Source organism: Carcharhinus amblyrhynchos, chromosome 1 (assembly GCF_965287045.1).
Source record: "Carcharhinus amblyrhynchos chromosome 1, sCarAmb.v2.hapA, whole genome shotgun sequence".
Lineage (NCBI taxonomy): Eukaryota > Metazoa > Chordata > Chondrichthyes > Carcharhiniformes > Carcharhinidae > Carcharhinus > Carcharhinus amblyrhynchos.
The window spans coordinates 179426660-179450136 of NC_137324.1; the positions used below are offsets into that span (position 1 = coordinate 179426660).

General features: G+C 51.0%; 1 protein-coding gene across 2 annotated transcripts in view; it reads right to left on the minus strand.

The window, feature by feature from the left end:
- LOC145348062 (protein phosphatase 3 catalytic subunit alpha) overlaps nucleotides 1-8909 on the minus strand; it is a 272223-nt gene extending 263314 nt beyond the window's left edge. For both annotated transcript variants that reach the window (XM_080196211.1, XM_080196202.1), the window contains exon 1: nucleotides 8746-8909. In XM_080196211.1, the coding sequence (XP_080052337.1) occupies nucleotides 8746-8797 (52 nt within the window). In that variant the 5' untranslated portion in view covers nucleotides 8798-8909. The remainder of the gene's footprint in view (nucleotides 1-8745) is intronic.
- Between the last annotated feature and the right edge of the window lie 14568 nt (nucleotides 8910-23477).

Consider the following 23477-nt stretch of genomic DNA (forward strand, 5'->3'; position numbering starts at 1 on the left):
AATAACACAATATTAAACTATCCTCGTACTGGGTTTAGTCTCCTTGCAGAATGATGTGAAGCTACACAGTTATTAGGGGAGTTGCTATGGTTACAGCTGGAGCTGAAACAAGCAGACTGATCCTCCGCACAGCCCACCAGCACCCCACACAACTGCCAGAGGCTATCAGGAAGATCATTTGAATTCGGCTTGCTATATGGCTACATGGAACGAATCGCTATTGCACAGACACGATGTTGCTCAGATACACTGTTTACATTCAACATACAAGATAGCAAATTGGAAAGAGGGGAAATCATACAAAGGAAAACAGCAAAGCTCAAATAATTCAGCAGCAATTTTTAAAAAGCCTCTGACGCAGCGTCGGCTATCGATTGTGATAATTCCTGAAAATTAAAACAACACTCCCAAAAAAAATCACCCGCGGGGTTTTGCTTTGGGAACCATTTCTGATCGACTAAGCCACACACCGTTACACACACACACAACACCCCCCCCACACACCGTTACACGTGCACAACACCCCCCCCACACGCCGTTACACGCGCACAACACCCCCCCCACACGCCGTTACACGCGCACAACACCCCCCCCACACGCCGTTACACGCGCACAACACCCCCCCCACACACCGTTACACGCGCACACAACACCCTCCCCACACACCGTTACACACACACACAACACCCCCCCCAAACACCGTTACACACGCACAACACCCCCCCCACACACCGTTACACACGCACAACACCCCCCCCACACACCGTTACACACGCACAACACCCCCCCCACACACCGTTACACGCGCACAACACCCCCCCCACACACCGTTACACGCGCACAACACCCCCCCCACACACCGTTACACGCGCACAACACCCCCCCCCCACACACCGTTACACGCGCACAACACCCCCCCCACACACCGTTACACGCGCACAACATCCCCCCCACACACCGTTACACACGCACAACACCCCCCCCACACACCGTTACACACACACACACAACACCCCCCCCAAACACCGTTACACGCGCACAACACCCCCCCCACACACCGTTACACACGCACAACACCCCCCCCACACACCGTTACACACACACACAACACCCCCCCCACACACCGTTACACACGCGCACAACACCCCCCCCAAACACCGTTACACACGCACAACACCCCCCCCCACACACTGTTACACACACACACAACACCCCCCCCACACACCGTTACACGCGCACAACACCCCCCCCACACACCGTTACACACGCGCACACCCCCGCACACCATTACACACGCGCACACACACCTCTCCTGCGCCGTTGCACACACACACACACCTCCCCCGCGCCGTTGCACACACACCTCTCCCATGCCGTTGCGCACACACACACCTCTCCCGCGCCGTTGCACACACACACACACACACACCTCTCCTGCGCCGTTGCACACACACACACACACACACCCCTCTCCTGCGCCGTTGCACACACACACACACCTCTCCCGCGCCGTAGCACACACACACACACCTCTCCCGCGCCGTTGCACACACACACACACCTCTCCTGCGCCGTTGCACACACACACACACCTCTCCTGCGCTGTTGCACACACACACACACACACCTCTCCTGCGCTGTTGCACACACACACACACCTCTCCTGCGCTGTTGCACACACACACACACCTCTCCTGCGCTGTTGCACACACACACACACCTCTCCTGCGCCGTTGCACACACACACACACCTCTCCTGCGCCGTTGCACACACACACACACCTCTCCTGCGCTGTTGCACACACACACACACCTCTCCTGCGCTGTTGCACACACACACACACCTCTCCTGCGCCGTTGCACACACACACACACACACACCTCTCCTGCGCCGTTGCACACACACACACACCTCTCCCGCGCCGTTGCACACACACACACACACACACACCTCTCCCGCGCCGTTGCACACACACACACACCTCTCCCGCGCCGTTGCACACACACACACACCTCTCCTGCGCCGTTGCACACACACACACACACCTCTCCTGCGCTGTTGCACACACACACACACACACCTCTCCTGCGCCGTTGCACACACACACACACCTCTCCTGCGCTGTTGCACACACACACACACCTCTCCCGCGCTGTTGCACACACACACACACCTCTCCCGCGCCGTTGCACACACACACACCTCTCCTGCGCCGTTGCACACACACACACCTCTCCTGCGCCGTTGCACACACACACACCTCTCCTGCGCCGTTGCACACACACACACACACACCTCTCCTGCGCCGTTGCACACACACACACACACACCTCTCCCGCGCCGTTGCACACACACACACACACACCTCTCCTGCGCCGTTGCACACACACACACACCTCTCCCGCGCCGTTGCACACACACACACACACACACACCTCTCCCGCGCCGTTGCACACACACACACACCTCTCCTGCGCCGTTGCACACACACACACACCTCTCCTGCGCCGTTGCACACACACACACACCTCTCCTGCGCCGTTGCACACACACACACCTCTCCTGCGCCGTTGCACACGCACACACACCTCTCCTGCGCCGTTGCACACACACACACACACCTCTCCTGCGCCGTTGCACACGCACACACACCTCTCCTGCGCCGTTGCACACGCACACACACCTCTCCTGCGCCGTTGCACACACACACACACCTCTCCTGCGCCGTTGCGCGCACACACACCTCTCCCATGCCGTTGCGCGCACACACACCTCCCCCGCGCCGTTGCACACACACACACTCTCCCGCGCCGTTGCACACACACACACACACACACACACCTCCCCCGCGCTGTTGCACACACACACACTCTCCCGCGCCGTTGCACACACACACACACACCTCTCCTGCGCCGTTGCACACACACACACCTCTCCCGCACCGTTGCACACACACACACCTCTCCCCCGCCGTTGCACACACACACACTCTCCCGCGCCGTTGCACACACACACACACCTCTCCCGCGCCGTTGCACACACACACACACCTCTCCCGCGCCGTTGCACACACACACACACCTCTCCCGCGCCGTTGCACACACACACACACCTCTCCCGCGCCGTTGCACACACACACACACCTCTCCCGCGCCGTTGCACACACACACACACCTCTCCCGCGCCGTTGCACACACACACACACCTCTCCCGCGCCGTTGCACACACACACACACCTCTCCCGCGCCGTTGCACACACACACACACCTCTCCCGCGCCGTTGCACACACACACACACCTCTCCCGCGCCGTTGCACACACACACACACCTCTCCTGCGCCGTTGCACACACACACACACCTCTCCTGCGCCGTTGCACACACACACACACACCTCTCCTGCGCCGTTGCACACACACACACACCTCTCCTGCGCCGTTGCGCGCACACACACCTCTCCCATGCCGTTGCGCACACACACACCTCCCCCGCGCCGTTGCACACACACACACTCTCCCGCGCCGTTGCACACACACACACACACCTCTCCCGCGCCGTTACACACACACCTCCCCCGTGCCGTTACACACACACACACCTCCCCCGTGCCATTACACACAAAACAGCCCCCTGCACCATTACACACATGCACACCTCCCTGCATCATTATGCACACACGCACCACACACACCATCACAGGCGCACACACCGTCACACTGCTACACATGCATACAGATCGTTACAGACATTATACAGGCACAGATACCTGCAAGGGGACACACTAGAAAGGTAAAGAAATGAAATATGATCACAACAGGTGTGAAATAATGACAAATGATTGAATTCAAAGACAGTGAGCAATCTTTCCTCAATCAAATTTACTCAAAATAATCCTGTATCTTCAAGTACACAACTGTATTTTTAAAATGTTCAGGGAATTTCTTGCATCAAAGCAGTAAAGCTTTACACTTCCTGTACAGCTCATACACTCAGATACACTTTAATGAATCCTGGTTAATGTCTATGACCAATGCTTTCTCTCTGTTCTAAAGCTACAAATCACAAGAGTTACACAAGGCAGAGGAATGATTTCCCAAAGTACTGCTCTCGATGGCTGGCAAATGTCTTGTATCATCTTGAGGCCAAGATATCAATAATACTCCTTCTCTTCTCAGGGGCAGTCATGGGGGAAGGGAGGGACGGAGAGATGTCACTGTGGAAAATTGGGTGAAACGGACAGAGTGGTGTCACGATTTGGGGATTGAGCTGTGCAGGAAAGTGGATTACAGATCATGAGATAATGAAGTCAGCTTATCAGCACCTGCCGTGGGCTGAAGGGTAGAAATTGGAGGCTGGAGCTTGCCAGCAATCTGAAGTGGATAGTTCTGTTTGGCCTTGGGGACAAGCAGAGAGAATATGAGAGCAGTTCCTTTTGAATTTATCCACAGGATTTGAGTATTGCTAGCTAGGGAAACATTTATTATCTATCCCTATGACAACTGCCTTTGAGAAGGTGCTGGTGAGTTGCCTTCCTGGAATTGTGATGTAGGTACACCCCTAGTGCTGTTAGGGAGGGAGTTCCAGGATGTTGACCCAGCGACAGTGAAGGACTGGGAGAGTAATTTGGAGGGTAAACTGCAGGTGGTGATATTGCCATGTGTCTGTCATCCTTGTTCTTCTAGGTGCTAGTCAAAGGTTTTGGAGGTGCCATCGAAAGAAACTGCCCCTTAGGGGTTTATTTCCTCGCATTACACATTCACCAATCAGAAAAACTGCTCTTGGCTGAGAAACTATCACCAGTTGGTGCACAAGGGAAACAAGATGAAAATGAGGATCCTAGTAATGAGGAAGCACCAACACAAGTGGGGTTCCTGGAGATAAACAGCAGTCTAGCTGTTATATTGTACACAATGCACCATCAGGATTTACTTATTCTTTAAACTGGGTGGGGGGGGGGGGGGGGGGGGTTACAGATATATCCCAGCAACTGTAACATTTCTTCTATAAACTAGCATCTCATCTCCAGCCTCCCTTCACTCTCCAAACTCCTTGAATATCTTGTTGCCAACAACTCCAAATTTAAATTACTCTGGTTCAGGTTTCTAACCCTGTCACAGCATCAAAACCATGCAAAAAATCAGAAATCACAGCTTTACTAACCTAAGGAATCTACATGAACATATAACTTTTTTTTTAATTCATTTGTGGGACATGGGTGTCACTGGCTGGGCCAGCATTTATTGCCCATCCCTAATTGCCCTGGGAGGGCAGTTGAGAGTCAACCACATTGCTGTGGCTCTGGAGTCACATGTTGGCCACACCAGTAAGTACAGATTTCCTTCCCTAAAGGATATTCGTGAATCAGATGGTTTTTTCCAACAATCGCAATGGTTTCATGGTCATCAGCAGATTCTTATTTCAGATTTTTTTCATTGAGTTCAAATACTTAATAGAGGTTTATAAGATGATGAGGGGGATAGAGTGGACGTGCAGAGACTATTTCCTCGGGTGGATGTAGCTGTTACTAAGGGGCATAATTATAAGGTTCATGGTGGGAGATATAGGGGGGATGTCCGAGGTAGATTCTTCACTCAGAGTGGTTGGGGTGTGGAATGCACTGCCTGCTGTGATAGTGGAGTCGGACACTTTAGGAACTTTCAAGCGGTTACTGGATAGGCACATGGAGCATTCCAGAATTATAGGGAGGGGAATAGCTTGATCTTGGGATTGGACGTAGCTCGGCACAACATCGAGGGCCAAAAGGCCTGTACTGTGCTGTACTGTTCTATGTTTCTATGTAAATACCATCATCCGCTGTGGCAGGATTTGAGCCCAGGTCCCCAGAACATTAGCTGAGTTTCTGGATTAAAAGTCCAGTGATAATATCGCTAGCCCCTTCGAGCTTGATCATGGCTTATCTCTCAATGTGTGCAATCTTAGGCAAGGTGGGCACCATTCTCCTGCAATGCCTTTCCCTCATTGTCCAGCTGGGTGATACTGCCTCACCTGGTACCACTCTTACCCAACTAATCATAACTAGAGAATCCTTCACAGTGCCTTCTCTTCCCATCACCTTTGGAGCCCCCTCCAAGGATTCTAAACTTGCCCTCTCCTACTCCCCCTCTTCCTTCTACTCAACCTGCTGCCCACTGACATCACTCAAAACAGAGTCAGTTTTCAAATAGAAATTGACACTATTCAGCTCCAGCTCAGGGCCTTCATCGAGTGAATTCCAGCCTCACTGCCCCATCATCACTCATTTCACTCTGTTTAAGGCACCATATAAATGCAGTTTATTTCTGGGAAGGTGAGTAATAGGTGTGGTATTTAGTACTGAGGCTGGCAGCGGTGGGCAGTGTGAGCATGCACATGCGTGGCGGGGGAAGTGGAGATAGTGAATTGGGGTGGGGAGGGGAAGTGAGCAAGGGGTGGCAGGCAGTGCGCAGGGATTATTATGTAATAACCCCAATTGCTGTTGCAGTCCCTGGCACCGGGGACAATGTTTCAATCGGATTCCTATTTATTGACTACTACTCAGCCTTCAAACTATCATCCATCTCCAAACTCCGTGGCCTGGGCCTCGGCACCTTCCTCTGAGACTGGATCCTGAACTTCCTAACTCACAGACCACAATCAATAAGGATATTCCACAACATCTCTTCCATGATCATCCTCAACACTGGCCCCACAAGGCTGTGTTCTCAGCCCCCTACAATACTCCTTATACAGCGTGTGACCAAATTCCCCTCCAATTCGATTCGCAAGTTTGCTGACGACACCACTGTAGTGGGTTGGATCTCAAACAATGATGAGATCGAGTACAGGAACGAGATAGAGAATCTGGTGAACTGGTGTGGCAACAATAATCTCTCCCTCAATGTCAACAAAACCAAGGAGATTGTCATCAACTTCAGGAAGCATAAAGGCGAAAATGCCCCTGTCTACATCAATGGGAATGAAGTAGAAAGGGTCGAGAGATTAAAGTTTTTAGGTGTCCAGATCACCAACAACCTGTCCTGGTCCCACCATGCCAACGTTATAGTTAAGAAAACCCACCAACACCTCTACATTCTCAGAAGACTAAGGAAATTTGGCATGTCAGCAACAACCCTCACCAACTTTTACAGATGCACCATAGAAAGCATTCTTTCTGGTTGTACCACAACTTGGTATGGGCTCCTGCTCTGCCCAAGACCGCAAGAAACTACAAATGGTCATGAATGTAGCCCAATCCATCTCACAAACCAGCCTCCCATCCACTGCCATTGTTTAGACTTCTTGCTGCCTTGGCAAAGCAACCGGCATAATTAAGGACCCCACACACCCCGGACATTCTCTCTTCCACCTTCTTGCATCAGGAAAAAGATACAAAAGCACCAACTAACTCAAGAACAGCTTTTTCCCTGCTACCATCAGACATTTGAATGGACTACCTTGCATTCTGATTTTTCTTTGCACCCTAGCTATCACTGTAACACTATATTCTGCACTCTCCCCTTTTCTTCTTTATGAACGGTATGCTTTGTCTGTATAGCACACAAGAAACAATACTATTCACTCTATATTAACGTGTGTGACAATATACATCAAATCACTCCCCAACCCCGGCCGCAGCGTTACACTCCCCAACCCCGGCCGCAGCGTTACACTCCCCAACCCCGGCCGCAGCGTTACACTCCCCAACCCCGGCCGCAGCGTTACACTCCCCAACCCCGGCCGCAGCGTTACACTCCCCAACCCCGGCCGCAGCGTTACACTCCCCAACCCCGGCCGCAGCGTTACACTCCCCAACCCCGGCCGCAGCGTTACACTCCCCAACCCCGGCCGCAGCGTTACACTCCCCAACCCCGGCCGCAGCGTTACACTCCCCAACCCCGGCCGCAGCGTTACACTCCCCAACCCCGGCCGCAGCGTTACACTCCCCAACCCCGGCCGCAATCCCAAAACCCAATAATGATCCCCAACTGCAGCTAAATCCACAATCTCACTCATAATGTAACAATCTGCTATTCCAATTACAATCTCCAATTCTGGTTGCAGTCTTAGAATCCTCAATCCCAGTTATAATGTTACAATCCCCAATCCCAGTTACAGTGCAGCAATCCTCAATCCTGGTTACAAAGTAGCAATCCAGAATCCCACTCACAAATGTAACAATTCTCTATTCCAGTTACAATGCCCAATTCCAATTACACTATTAGAACCCTGAACCCCAGTTACAATGTTACACTCTCTGACCCGTTACAATCCCCAATCCCAGTTACAATCCTAAATTCTCCTATTCCAGCCAGTGTGGCAATCCAAACTCCCAGTTATAATCCCCCATCCCAGTTACAGTCACCAATCTTGCTAACAATGAAACAATACCAGTTACAATGTAACAATCCCCAATCCCAGTTACAATCCCCAACTGCAGTAATAATGCAATGCACAATCCCGGCGGCAGTGTTACAGACCCGGCGGCAGTGTTACAGACCCGGCGGCAGTGTTACAGTCTCTCTGTCTCTGGTTGGTCCCCGGTTCCGGATACAAACTCTCGCCGCGGCTTCAACACGGAAACAGGCCGCGATCCCCAGCCCCAAAGCCCAGTCCCGGCTCCGCTGCCAGCCCCGCTCGCCTACTCTCCCCGATCTCCCTGCCTCTCTCCCCGGGCTCTCTCTGTGCTCTGATCGCCTTCCCTCTCCCCGGGCTCTCTTCCCCCTCTCCCGGGGCTCTCTTCCCCTCTCCCCGGGTTCTCTCACTCACATTTGACTGTCCTCTCGGTGGTGGAGTGGTTTTTCGCTTCTTTCTCGGACATTTCACCATGAACCAGCGGGCCCGGGACAGCGGCTGAAGCGGCAAATGGGGATCGATTCCGGAGCGCAGCTCAGCCTCTCGATCCGGATCCAGTGGCTCAGCGCAGCTAGGCCCCGCCCACAAACCAGACCCCGCCCCCTCAGATACCCCGCCCACTGCATTGACCCCGCCCACAGCCCAGGCCCCGCCCCTTAAAGATTACCACCTCTCATAGACCCCGCCCACTCACGGATCCCGCCCCTGAACGAGACCCGCCCATCGGTACGCCCCACCCACAACACGAACCCCACCCATAAACTCCGCCCACTCATAGGTCAGGCCCACTAGATAGGATTGGCCCACAGGCCAGACCCCGCCCACTAAAGCGCTCCGCCTCCGCATCCTATTTGATAAGCCCGCCCACTGGATCGGCCCCGCCCACAGTCCATGTCCCACCCACTGATACGCCCCGCCCCCAAACACCCAGCCCCCTCAGAGACACCGCCCACTCCACAAGCCCCGCCCACTATATAGCTCCATCCGCAACCGACCCTGCCCCCTCCACAAGCCCCGCCCACTATATGGCTCCATCCCCAGCCGACCCCGCCCCCTAGTACCCATTGAAACTTCAGATACCATCAACTGGACACGCCCCAGCGTCTGGAGAGACCCCACCCCCAGAGCCCACCCGCCCACTCAGGCCCCGCCCCCTACTACGCCCAACCTCGAAACAAACCCTCCCCTTCAAAGACCCCGCCAACAGTGCAGACCACGCCCACTAGCCACCGCCCCCGGGACATATCCCCGCCCATAAACAAACAAGCATTCCTGATTCGCCCCGCCCCCAGATCGCGCCCAATGGATATGCCCCGCCCACAGGTCAGACCAGGCCCCGTAACACTCGGCTCACTGGATTGGCCCGCCCATAAAACAATGTAACAATCCCGCTTCAGCTCAGACCTCGAACTGAAGAGAGGCCCCGCCCTAGGCCCGCCCCCTAGGGAAACACGGCCGAACAGACACCGCCTCCAATCTAAACTCCGCCCACTGGAATAGCCACGCCCCCAATCCCCGCCTAACACGCTGACATGCCCACATAATATTCCCGCCCATGGTAAGCCCGCCCGCTGGTAATTCCTTCCCTGGGTACCACCACCTCTTCTGCCCCGCCTCTGCTAACTGCGCTCACGTGTAAACCCCACCCCTGGAAACCACGCCCACTGGCAACTCCGCCCACTTGTCACCCCGCCCCTGGGGTGTGACCCACTTGTAACTCCACCCCGGTCAACCCCGCCCCCGGGAAAACGCTCCCCTTGTAACACCTCCCCATGGTAACTCCGCCCCTGATTACACTGTCCCCAGTCATCTCAGCCCCTGGTGAACCCCGCATTCTGGCATTCCCGCCCCTCGGAACCACGCCCACTGGATGGACTCATCAGGAAAGCCCGGCCCCAACAGAGACCCAGCCATTTTGCTAGCAACTGAGAGCCCATTGGGCCGACGTCGCTGGCACCAGACAAACACGTTTGTAGCCCGCCCATTGCACAAGCCCCGCCTCCCGCGTGCGCGCGCCCTACTGAGCGCGCCTCCCCTTAGCCCCGCCTCTCAGACCCGCCCCGTCGAGGCCGCCCTCCCGTCTCCCCATCTGCTGCTGTAACACCCCGGTCTCCGCCTCTCCGGGTCCTTACCCCCAAGCCACTCCTCCAGATCCCGCCCCACTTCCCCAGACCCCGCCCCCTGCCAAACCCGAGCTCCGCCCCTCCGAGTCCCCACGCCCAGCCCCGCCGAGGCCGGGAGCTGCCCAGGCCACGCCCCCTACCTCCGCCCCGCCCCCCTCGGTCTGCCAAAACCGAGCCCCGCCTCTCTGAGACTCCACCTCCCTGGCCCCGCCCCTACCTGTGATGCCGCTCCTCCGCCCCGATCCCAAACACCTCCGAGCCACGCCCCACAAAGACCCCACCTCCTAGCCCCGCCCCTCCGCTGCCACACCCCAGCCCCGCCCCCGGAGGGCTGAGGCCCCGCCCCCTCGCGCGCCCAGTTTTCCGCTGGAGTTTCTCCGTTGCTCCAGGGCGGGAATTTGCTGCTTTTCGCTAGCGCCGCTCACCCGGATTCCGAGCAAACCCGGAGCTGGGAGGCAACCCCAGATGAGGTGGGCGCTTAAATCCCAAAGTGCGAGTCATTTAGCCCAAATTAGCCCCGCTCTGTGACAGATTCACTATCCCAGCTCCCTGACAGGATTCACAAGTTAGCTGTATTCTAATCAGTATTCTGTAAACTGTGTGTGACTTTCTATGCCCTTCTCTGATCAGAACCTTCCATACACCTGACGGAGGAACATCGTTTCCAAAAGCTTGAGGGATCACTATCGAATAAACAGGTTGGGCTCTAACCTGGTGTTGTGAGACTTCTTACGGGATTCGCCGACCCCGCCCCGCGGCGGGATTCACTGACCCGGCCCCGCGGCGGGATTCGCCGACCCGGCCCCGCGGCGGGATTCACTGACCCGGCCCCGCGGCGGGATTCGCCGACCCGGCCCCGCGGCGGGATTCGCCGACCCGGCGGCGGGATTCGCCGACCCGGCCCCGCGGCGGGATTCGCCGACCCGGCGGCGGGATTCGCCGACCCGGCCCCGCGGCGGGATTCGCCGACCCGGCCCCGCGGCGGGATTCGCCGACCCGGCCCCGCGGCGGGATTCGCCGACCCGGCCCCGCGGCGGGATTCGCCGACCCGGCCCCGCGGCGGGATTCACTGACCCGGCCCCGCGGCGGGATTCACTGACCCGGCCCCGCGGCGGGATTCACTGACCCGGCCCCGCGGCGGGATTCGCCGACCCGGCCCCGCGGCGGGATTCGCCGACCCGGCGGCGAGATTCACTGACCCGGCCCCGCGGCGGGATTCACTGACCCGGCCCCGCGGCGGGATTCGCCGACCCGGCGGCGGGATTCGCCGACCCGGCCCCGCGGCGGGATTCGCCGACCCGGCGGCGGGATTCACCGACCCGGCCCCGCGGCGGGATTCGCCGACCCGGCCCCGCGGCGGGATTCGCCGACCCGGCGGCGGGATTCGCCGACCCGGCCCCGCGGCGGGATTCGCCGTCCCGGCCCCGCGGCGGGATTCGCCGACCCGGCCCCGCGGCGGGATTCGCCGACCCGGCCCCGCGGCGGGATTCGCCGACCCGGCCCCGCGGCGGGATTCGCCGACCCGGCCCCACGGCGGGATTCGCCGACCCGGCCCCGCGGCGGGATTCGCCGACCCGGCCCCGCGGCGGGATTCACTGATGTGGTGATGCCTGCATTAGACTGGGGTCAACACAGTAAGAAGTCTCACAACAGCAGGTTAAAGTCCAACAAGTTTATTTGATAGTAAGTCCAACAAGCTTTCAGCGTTAGCGAAAACTAGTGGATTACTATCAAATAAACTTGTTGGACTTTAACCTGGTGTTGTGAGACTTCTTCCAGGATTCACTAACCCAGTCCTCTGACAGGATTCACTCACTAACCCGGCTCTCTACAGAGTCCAGTCAGTGCTTTGGATCTTTCCCTCACTCTGCTCCTGTAGTGAGAGCAGCTCCTGCACAGGGTGAGTTATCATCTGTCCCCATCTTTCAGTGGGGTCATTCTCTGTGTTTCCCCCTACCCCCATCTCTCTGTGCACTCTATCTCCCTAAATACTCTCATCTCCCCACTTCTCTCAATCTTTCTTCACATTTAAGGTTCTCTTTAGCACCCACTAGTTGCTCTTATATTTCTTCATCTGTCCCCATGTGTTTTTGAAGATATATTAGGCTGTATAAATGGATATTTATGTTGTTTCGTTCAAATGCGTAAACCAGTTTGCACAGACCTGATGGCAAATCAGAGAGTTAAGTAGGCAGCTCATCACTTCATGTGTCTTGGTACTAGTTGAGAGATTACCCTTGGGCAAGACACCAAGAGAGTTTTATTTGTCTTCCAATTATGTCATGGGATTAATGCAGTCCATCTAAACAGAGAGAAGAGAATACCTTTCTTCAATGTCAGACTGAACTACCCAGAGTATGAGCATTCAATTCCTTCGTCAGAGATTTTCATAATATTTTCGGGCATGTTTCAGATCCACAGGATCCAGAATCAGTGAATCTGTGCAAACCACCCAGGCAGATCCCTGACGCAGACATTTTGTGATACCCCTGGGTGCCAGGACTGAATGGTTATTTATACCTAACCATTCAGCCTTGGCACCCAGGGTGACAAAAGGTATTTGTTCGAAAGGTGGCTCCTGATGCCACTGCCACAGCCAAGGACAGGCGGGAGAGAGGTACAATGTGTCATAACTCCATAACTCCACCAGGGCAGTGGTTGAGACATCACTAGTCCTACTGATGATATGCTTCCACTGTCTGAACCATTGGTCCCTCAATACCATCCAGAGTGAATGTTGCTTATTGTTGTGGTCCACTGCACTCTCAACAGTGTGACCCATTCAAGGATATGAATACCAAGGCAGCTCCAAATACTTCAAAGGAAGACTCTGCAGATGGATCTGATGAGGAGCCCGGGCAAACACAGGGTGAAGATGTGCAGTCAGACATGAGGAACTTTTAAGGGGGCCAGGAGACTAGGGAAGCCTTGATTCAATGCTCTTTCAGCTAGGCTACCAAGGCTTGCCTTCCTTCTGAGCCCAAGGGCACGTCCACCTTTGCAAACATTTAAGATAACGCAACACCATGACCTGAATATCACCTCACAACCTCTGTACTAGAGTTTGCTGCCATCTATCAGGCGCTGATGAGGCCTGCATCTATGAAAAACATGAAGGACTCTCAGGGCATTGAAATAAAATTTTCAATTATTTTTGTAATAGAGATGTAATCAAAGAACAAAACATACCATACTCGCACCTCTCCCTTGCTCATAGTGAGGATGATGCTGCGTGAAAGGATGCACTCAGCGACATAGCTGGACACTCTTGATATGGATGGTGAGGTGACTGGTAGAGAGATGGAGAAGCTGTTGCCCCCATCTGGGGCATATGAGAGGAGTCCACGGAGTTGTCGGGAAATTGGTCCACCATTCTGAGGTATGTCTGTTTCTTGCTGCTCATCACTGATGGGTGGGCACCTAGCAGAGAGACTGGATGCCGCATCCATCTCTCAGATTGGCAGTGCTCTCTTGTGATTAGTGCTTGTGTGAGGGTTTGCAAATCCGAGCACAACCCCAGGGCCACCAGATTCTGTTCCAGGAGCTGCCTCTCCATGAGATCTCCACTCTCTCAATGGATGAGGCAATGTACTTCATGATCTGGGTCACTGCAGCACTCCAAATCTGCAAGGATCCTCCATGACAGAGAGCACAGCACACCCACTCAGGGATTTTCACCAGATCTCACCGTGCATCCCACTGGACATCTAGCATTTGCCACCTGATGGTTTACTCCAGAGGCCCATCATCTCCCTTGGATTCAGCATGGCCCTGGTCTCCAGAAATCCTTCAAATGCCAGTGCCCTGGACAGTCTCTGCCTTTGCCGGCTCCTCATTTACCCTCACCCTGTTCACTACCAATTCAGATGATTCACTATTTGCTTCTACAAATACATAAAGGACAAAGGAGTAACGAGGGAGAGAGTAGGACCTCTTAAGGATCAACAAGGTCATCTATGCGTGGATCCACAAGAGATGGGAGAGATCCTAAATGAATATTTTTCATCAGTATTTACTGTTGAGAAAAGCATGGATGTTAGGGAACTTGGGGAAATAAATAGTGATGTCTTGACGAGTGTACGTATTACAGAGGAGGTGGTGCTGGAAGTCTTAAAGTGCACCAAGGTAGATAAATCCCAGGTCATTGTGGGAGGCTAGAGAGGAAATTGTGGGTCCCCTAGCCGAGATATTTGAATCATCAATAGTCACAGGTGAGGTGCCTGAAGATTGGAGAGTGGCAAATGTTGTGCCTTTGTTTAAAAAGGGCTGCAGGGAAAAGTCTGGGAACTACAAGCCAATGAGCCTCACATCTATAATGGGTAGTAGTTGGAAGGTATTTTAAGAAACAGGATCTACAGGCATTTGGAGATGCAAGAACTAATTAGGGACAGTCAGCGTGGCTTTGTGAGTGGAAAATCATGTCTCACAAATTTGTTTGAGCTTTTTGAAGGGGTACCAAGAAAGTAGATGAGGGCAGTGCAGTTGGTGTTTTCTACATGGACTTTAGTAAGGCTTTTGACAAGGTACCACATGGTAAGTTGTTGCATAAAGTTAAATCTTACAGGATCCAGGGTGAGGTATCTAAATGGATACAAAATTGACTTCTTGACAGAAGCCAGAGGGTGGTTTTAGAGAGTTGTTTTTCAAGCTGGAGGCCTGTGACCAGCAGTGTGCCTCAGGGATCAGTGCTGGGTCCACGTTATTTGTAATTTATATTATTGATTTGGATGAGAATATAGGGGGTATGATTAGTAAGTTTGCAGATGACACCAAAATTGGTCGCGTAGTAGACAGTGAAGAAAGTTATCTTGGATTGCAATGGGATCTTGATCAATTGGGCTGACGAATGGCAAATGGAGTTTAATTTAGACAAACGCGAGATGATGCATTTTGGTAGATTGAACCAGGGCAGGACTTACTCAGTTAATGAGAATATTGAGGAGAGTTACAGAACAATGAGATCTAGGGCTACATGTTCATTGCTCCTTGAAAGTGGAGTCACAGTTGGACAGAATAGTGAAGAAGGCATTCGACGTGCTTGGTTTCATTGGTCAGAACATTGAATACAGGAGTTGGGATGTCTTGTTGAAGTTGTACAAGACAATGGTAAGGCCATCCTTGGAATACTGTGTGCAATTCTGGTCACCCCATTGTAGAAAGGATATTATTAAACTAGAAAGAGTGAAGAAAAGATTTACTAGGATGCTACCGGGACTTGATGGTTTGAGTTGAATAGACTGGGACTTTTTTCTCTGGAGTGTAGGAGGCTAAGGGGTGATCTTACGGAGGTCAATAAAATAATGAGGGGCACAGATCAGCTAGATGGTCAATATCTTTTCTCAAAGGTAGGGGAGTCTAAAACTAGAGGGCATAAGTTTAAGGTGAGAGGGGAGAGATACGAAAGTGTCCAGAGGGGCAATTTGTTCCCACAGAGGGTGGTGAGTGTCTGGAACAAGCTTTCAGAGGTAGTAGTAAAGGCAGGTACAATTTTGTCTTTTAAAAAGCATTTAGATAGTTACATTAGAATGATGTGTATAGAGGAATATGGGCCAAATGCAGGCAATTGGGATTAGCTTAGAGGTTTTGAAAAAAGGGTAGTGTGGACATGCTGTAAACCTCTCTGACTTTATGACTATTGCCAACTGACACGCCAGTATCTGCACTGGTGATTCGTGCGGAGATGGGGTGTGATGCGAGTGCATCAGTGGAAGGCTGTGGAGGGTGGCTGTCTTGAAGGAGTGGGTCGTTATTTTCACCCATGCCTGGCAGGCTAGTTAGACTGATTTCAACGCTACCATTGTGGCTTTGTGACTGCCAAATCAATGGGGACCCTACATTCTTTTCACTCACTGCCTGTCATGCTTCTGTCCAGGGGACTGTTACCTTCCTCAGAAATGCCTGCCTCTCCATGACCTGAGGGCCTTCCTCCAGGCTCACACCCGAGCTCCAGGGCACCTGTTTCAGGGCTGGTGAGGATAATGAAGTTGGTCACCCCACCACCAGTTGCTGAGTGCTCAGAGTTATTGGGACTTTTCTTCCTCTATAAGTGCAATGGTCCATTCATTACTCAACTCTGCCCATGCTCCCTCTCCTCCCCAACATTTTACCTCCTGCAAACCATGCTGATATTCCAGACATCTCTTTGTGCACTAATCCATTAGATGGACCCAGTGCTTCTAAGGTTATCTTAACATGCATAGTTATCTGTGCCTTTGTTATTCTGATTCTTATACCCCTGAGTACCGGTAAGGACGGCACCCTTCCAGATCTCTCCACGCTGGACCATGCCAAATCGGTATTCATGCTTGCTTAACTCAGGAAATCATTGAACCGTTTCTGGCACTGTATCAATGTGCTGCACACTATGTCATACCCGCAGATCGCAGCACCCACCTCTGCCCAGGCCTCCTTGGTTTAGTGGAGTGGCCTCCTCTTGTCATTCCCGTGACTTGGGCTTGTCTCCCATCACTCACTATCACCACTGGAATGTGCAGGTAGTTGTCAGAATGCTGGGGTGCTGAGTGCCCATCTGTATTGCCCACCCCTGCCCGCTTGGTGTGTCCCCCAGGTGCTGCCACCATGGTTTCTGGAGAGCTCAATATGCTTTGCCATTATCTCCTGTGCTCTGACACAGCTGCCTTTAAACCTTCAGCTGGGTCCCCATTGTCACATCTCCACCCTTGCTGGCATCGCTATGCCAATGTCCACTCGCATTTGGCATTGACTGGCTAAGTCTTGGGTGAAAGCAGAAAATGTTGTGTTTCAGGACCTGCTGACCTTGTGCATCTAACCATAGAACCATGGAATCCCTTCAGTGCAGAATAAGCCCACTCAGCCCATTGAGTCCACACCAACTCCTTGAAAGAGCATCCACACAGACCCACCCTCCTGCCCCATCCTGCAACCATCATGCCCAATCCACCCAACCCACATATTCTTGAACGCTAAGGGGTAATTCAGCATGGCTAGTCCACCTAATCTGCACATCTTTGGACTGTGGGAGGGAACCCATTCAGGCATGGTGAGAATGTGCAAACTCCACAGAGAATGTGCAAACCCAAGGCTCGAATCAAACCCAGGTCCCTGGCACTGTGAGGCAGCAGTGCTAACCACTGTGCTGCTCAACATGCGCAAAATTCAGGCCCTGGAGAGGTTTCTGAAGGTAATAGAGTGAGGCATTTTATAATGACATCTCTAAGGTCCAGTTTAGAGGCTGACAATCATCAAGTGAAAAGGATCAATGAGAATAAAAGGACAGATGATGCTGTTTTAATCCAGGTCAGAAATTCCAAGGTGTTTTATGAAGTCAGCCAAGACCATAAGTTTTGCCAGGTAAGCATAAGATATTTCACTCCAGGTTTCCCTTTTGGAAGTTTCTATCAAACAAAGTTTATTTAAGAACACAGTTGATGTATAATAAGAAAATTAGCATAGTTTTTAGCAATTACAAAAAAAAATGATATTGTATAAAACTTAACAGCTATGTATACTGTTCCAAATCAAACAGCCTTCACAAACACACACCTCTTTCTAAGCTTAGAACATAGAACATTACAGCGCAGAACAGGCCCTTCGGCCCATGATGTTGCGCCGACCAATTAAAAAAGCAATGACCCTCTAACCTAAACCAACCCCTTTCCATCCATAAACCTATCCACGGATCTCTTAAACGCCCCCAAACTAGGCGCATCTACAACTGCAGCAGGCAGGGCATTCCAATCCCTCACCACCCTCTGGGTAAAGAACCTACCTCTGACATCCGTCCTATATCTACCACCCCTTAATTTAAAGCTATGCCCCCTCGTGCTAGCTTTCTCCAACCGAGGAAAAAGGCTATCACTGTCCACCCTATCTAAACCTCTAATCATCTTATATGTTTCAATAAGGTCCCCTCTTAGCCGCCTTCTTTCTAACGAAAACAACCCCAAATCCCCCAGTCTCTCCTCATAGGACCTTCCCTCCATACCAGGCAACATCCTGGTAAACCTCCTCTGCACCCTCTCCAAAGCCTCCACATCCTTCCTATAATGTGGGGACCAGAACTGCACACAATACTCCAAGTGCGGACGCACCAGAGTTTTGTACAGTTGCAACATGACGTTGCGGTTCCTAAATTCAATCCCCCTACCAATAAACGCCAAGACACCGTATGCCTTCCTAACTACCTTATCTACTTGATTCCCAACTTTCAGGGATCTATGTACACATACACCTAGATCCCTCTGTTCATCAACACTATTCAGAGTCCTACCGTTAGCCCTATACTCTACACATCTGTTATTCCTGCCAAAGTGAATTACCTCACACTTTTCCGCATTAAACTCCATCTGCCACCTCTCGGCCCAGCTCTGCAACTTGTCCAAGTCTCTCTGTAAACTATGACATCCCTCTTCACTATCTACCACTCCTCCGACTTTGGTGTCATCAGCAAATTTACTTGATACAGAAAGCAAGTATGCGCACGTGATGCTGGACCTTGCAGCTTTTCAACAGCTGCTGTGGATTAGTCTTGGATGTTGAATTGAAAACGCTGAGGCTTTCTCAGTCCTAGAACTTTCAGCATCCCTCAAAATAGAGAGATAAAGGCACTGCTTGCCTCAAGCTTCTAGCTAGCAAACCACTGACAACAGAAATTTTATTCCAGAGAGAGACAAGAAAGAGTGCTTCTGGTCTGCAGTCCAAAAAACTTATGCCCAAAATGAATTCAAAACCTTTGGATTTTCCTGTGAAAACAATTGTCCCAAGGTGCCACCTGGTCTTTCAATCTGACTTTAACCAACAATTCCATTATTCCATAAAACTCCAGGACACTGCATTCATCTCAGATTGAAAATTAAAATTACTTCAATGATCCTACTTCAGTAACAATAAAAGGTATCGGTACAGACATAATGGCACAATAACAAAAAGTCCAGACCTGATTAAAAACAAACAGCAGAGAAAATTGATTGAAAATACATTTTTTCAAGGTACAGCATCATCACAATGTGGTGACACTCAGATTACAATCACTGGCCCAGCATCTCACCTGTACTAATTGTGAACATAAGTGGGATGCAGAGATCCAGGTCAACTTCAAAGTAAAGTGAGATACAAAATGCCCCCGCCAGGAAGTCTGAGTCCACTTTGCTTTGGTAACTGGTCAAGGCTGAACTGAGACACAGGAATCACGGTGTCAGCATGCCTGAAGAGGAAGACCAAGACCCTGAGCAAGGAACTGAAAATTTCATCAGTTTTGCGATTGCTCCAAAGTGTTGAGCGAAAATGCAGCTTTAAGACAAGCGTTTCTGGACAGAGAGCATGAGTTGCATGAGTTATTTGACAAGCACTGTGAGGACCTACCAAACCCTTTGTTATCAGCAGTGATCTTGGCTATAACAAAAATCTCATCCTAACTTGAGAAATGTGGGATGAGTAGAGAGAAACATTGACATGCAGCAACAAGAAGTTTGGCTACAAATCAAAGCTCCTTAGCCACTAATAGTCTACTTAAAAGGTAGATCAGAGACAGATGTTACTGGAAAATAAGATATGCCAGTAACAAAGTTTTGTCTTCGTAAGTTAAATAGAATCCCTACAGTGCAAAAAACAAGCCGTTTGGCCCATCAAGCCTGCAACAATCCCACCCAGGCCTTATCCCCATAGCCCCACATATTTACCCTGCTAATTCTCTTGACATTAAGGGGCAATTTAGCATAGCCAATCTACCTTGTCCTTGTCTGATTCTGAATGAAGTGCTGTTCTGGATTCAATGTTTTGTGTTGATAACTAAAATTCAGTTTCAAGTATTAAAGTAAATTTTCCCAAATTTAAAACAAATCACAAAAATACAGGGATTATTTTCAGGAGTGAGCAGTTTGAATTTATTTAAAATTAATTGGTGGGGTGGAGGGGTGATGATATTGAAACTCTGTGATCTAATGACTGCATTAACCGCAGGTGCAACTCCTGTAATAGCCGCTAAATCTCTTGAGAGGCCCGAAGTAGGATTTGCATCAGTGAGATTTCAGTTTAGGATCTTTGCCTGTACTTTCTCAGAAGACTAAGGAAATTTGGCATGTCAGCTATGACTCTCAGCAACCTTTACTGATGCACCATAGAAAGCATTCTTTCTGGTTGTATCACAGCTTGGTATGGCTCCTGGTCTGCCCAAGACTGCAAGGAGCTACAAAAGGTCATGAATGTAGTCCAATCCATTACGCAAACTAGCCTCCCATCCATTGACTCTGTTTACATTTCCTACTGCCTTGCAAAGCAGCCAGCATAATTAATGACCCCATGCACCTCGGACATTTTATCTTCCACCTTCTTCCGTCGGGAAAAGGATACCAAAGTCTGAGGTCACGTACCAATCAACTCAAGAACAGCTTCTTTCCTGCTGTTTTCAGACTTTAGAATAGACTTACCTTGCATTAAGCTGATCTTTCTCTACACCTAGCTATGACTGTAACAGTACATTCTGCATTCTCTCCTTTACTTCAGTACAAACAGTATGTTTTGTCTGTATAGCACGCAAGAAACAATACTTTTCACTATGTACGACAATAATAAATCAGATCAAATAAATCAAATCTCCATGAATCCCTCCAATGATGGGATCAGGTTCATGCCCAGAAAGGGCAAGAGCCTGATTAACATACTTCAAAATAAATTTTAATCTCATTATGGGGCTTAAGGGCTAATTCTGCCCTCACTGTATCATCCCACCCAACCGGCATGAGGTCAGGCCAATGAGAATCACTACTAGTTTCCAAAAAGGAAAACCAGTCATAGTGACCATGCTGGGGGTGCACAGATAAGTACAGCTCCCAGGTGGTGAGGGACATGCCTAGGCAGTGCCCTAGGTCAGGCCCTTTTGGGGACTTCCCCTTATCTGTATACCCCGATGTCTGTGAGGGGAGTGTCCCAATGCTTTTGTGATAGCAAAGGGTTCACCCGATGCTTATGGGAGTATCCTTGGTGTCCATAGCGGGAAGAGATGTTGGCAAGTTTAATTTTTGTGCTGATCACTGCACCCATTAAAGATGAAGCCCCAATCAGCACAAAAAATATACTACCTATGGGAATAAGACTCCAGTTTCCATTGCTGCTTTTCTGAGTCTTCAAGGTTAGGGACCAGGTCAGGACCCCCAAATCACACCATCAACATTATCCTTATGATATGAGTTGCCAACCTTAATTGACTGAGGAACAATTAATTCATACTTAAGGCCTTAATCCAATTTCATGACAGACAATGGCGAGATTCAAAGGCAAATGGTAATTTTTCTAATGGATGAGCAAATTAAGATTAAAGTTTATTTATTAGTCACAAGTAGGCTTACAATAACACTGCAATGAGGTTACTATGAAAATCCCCTAGTCGCCACATTCCGTTGCCTGTTCAGATCAATGCACCTAACCAGCATGTCTTTCAGAATGTGAGAGGAAGCCGGAGCACTCGGAGGAAACCCACACATGAGGAGGTGCAGACTCCGCACAAACAGTGACCAAAACTAGGAAATGAACCTGGGTCCCTGCTGCTGTGAGGCCGTAGTGCTAATCACTGTCTCACCATGCCGCCCCAATCAAGGATTTTGTAATGATTGGCAACTGACAACAATATCTCTACATTATTATTAATTGCAGATTTATATTCAACAACCTCAGTACTGCCCCTCTGACAGTACGGCATTCTGTCAGACTTCACACTAGGAGCCCAATTTTACCATATTGCCAGTAAAGTCAGGCGTGAGGCGTGTAGTGTGATCCGTGCCCATCTCCACTTTACCAAGGCCTGAAAATGGCCCCGATCAGGACCATGCCCGAAAAGGGCACAACGGCTATTTAAGTGTATTTGCATGCATCTAATTTGACCTAATGGCTGCACGCTCAACCTTATTGGCACTTCCCCCACTAACACCACATTCGCCCATCCAGAAGCGGCATTGAACAGATATGCTCCACAAAAGTCCAATTTGGGAGCTTTAATTAGTGAGGAGGTAAGTGCCGAGTATCTGACAGCCATCTGCTTGAGATTGGTGGTGGGGAGGGGGAGGGGTGTGTGGGTCTGACGGCTCTCTGCTCGAGATTGGTTGGGGTTGGGGGGGGTGGGGCATGATATTCTGCCTGAGATCAGTGAGGGCAAGGTGGGTCCACTGCCACTCTGCCTGAGATCATGGGGGAGGGAAGGAAGGAACCCGTGATCAGTCTGGGTGGTGGGGGGGGGTAAAAGTGCAAGTAATGTTGTGGGGGTGGGTCAATGTCTGTAGAGGCCAGGGGGAGGCATTGTCTGCCTGGAAGCGATGTGGCAGGGGAGCAGCATTCTATCATTTTGTCTGCGCATGCGCAGTTGAAGTACCAATCGCAGCTGAAGGATTTTGGGCATGTTAAGCCCCGCTCATAGGCTTCTGCAGCACAATATGGAATTGCTGATATTTTTTCAGACAGAGTGCGTGTGGGGGTGCCTGACAATAGGTCTAAAAGTCGGATCTGAAACACTCCCAGTTTCAAGTCCGCCTAGCACTTAGAATCAAAATGGTAAAATAGGGCCCAAGGTGTGTCAAGTTGGATTGTGTCTTGAGGTGTCTGGTGTGGGGTGTAACCTGAAACCTTCTGACTCAGAATCTAAAAAAAGGTTGCTGCACTGTCAGAGGGTCAGTACTGAGGAAGTGCTGCACTGTCAGAGGGTAAGTACAGAGGGAGCATGTACTGAGGGAGCACCGCACTGTCAGAGGGTCAGTAATGAGGGAATGCCACACTGTCAGAGGGTCAGCCTATCAAATACCGCAGATGCTAGAAATCTGGAATTAAAAATTACTTGAACTGAAAATGTTAACGCTGTTTCTATCTCCACTGATGATGCCAGGTCTATTTCGAGCATTTTATGTTTTTAATGTATAATAATGAAGTTGTTTGTGACAAGATTGAAGAGTTGGAAGTGTCCATGTTTGGACAGGTATTGAATATATTATTTGTAGAATGATGAGTTTAAATCTGAATATTGACTGGAAGAATAATGTGTAGAGTAGAGTGTTTCTGGAA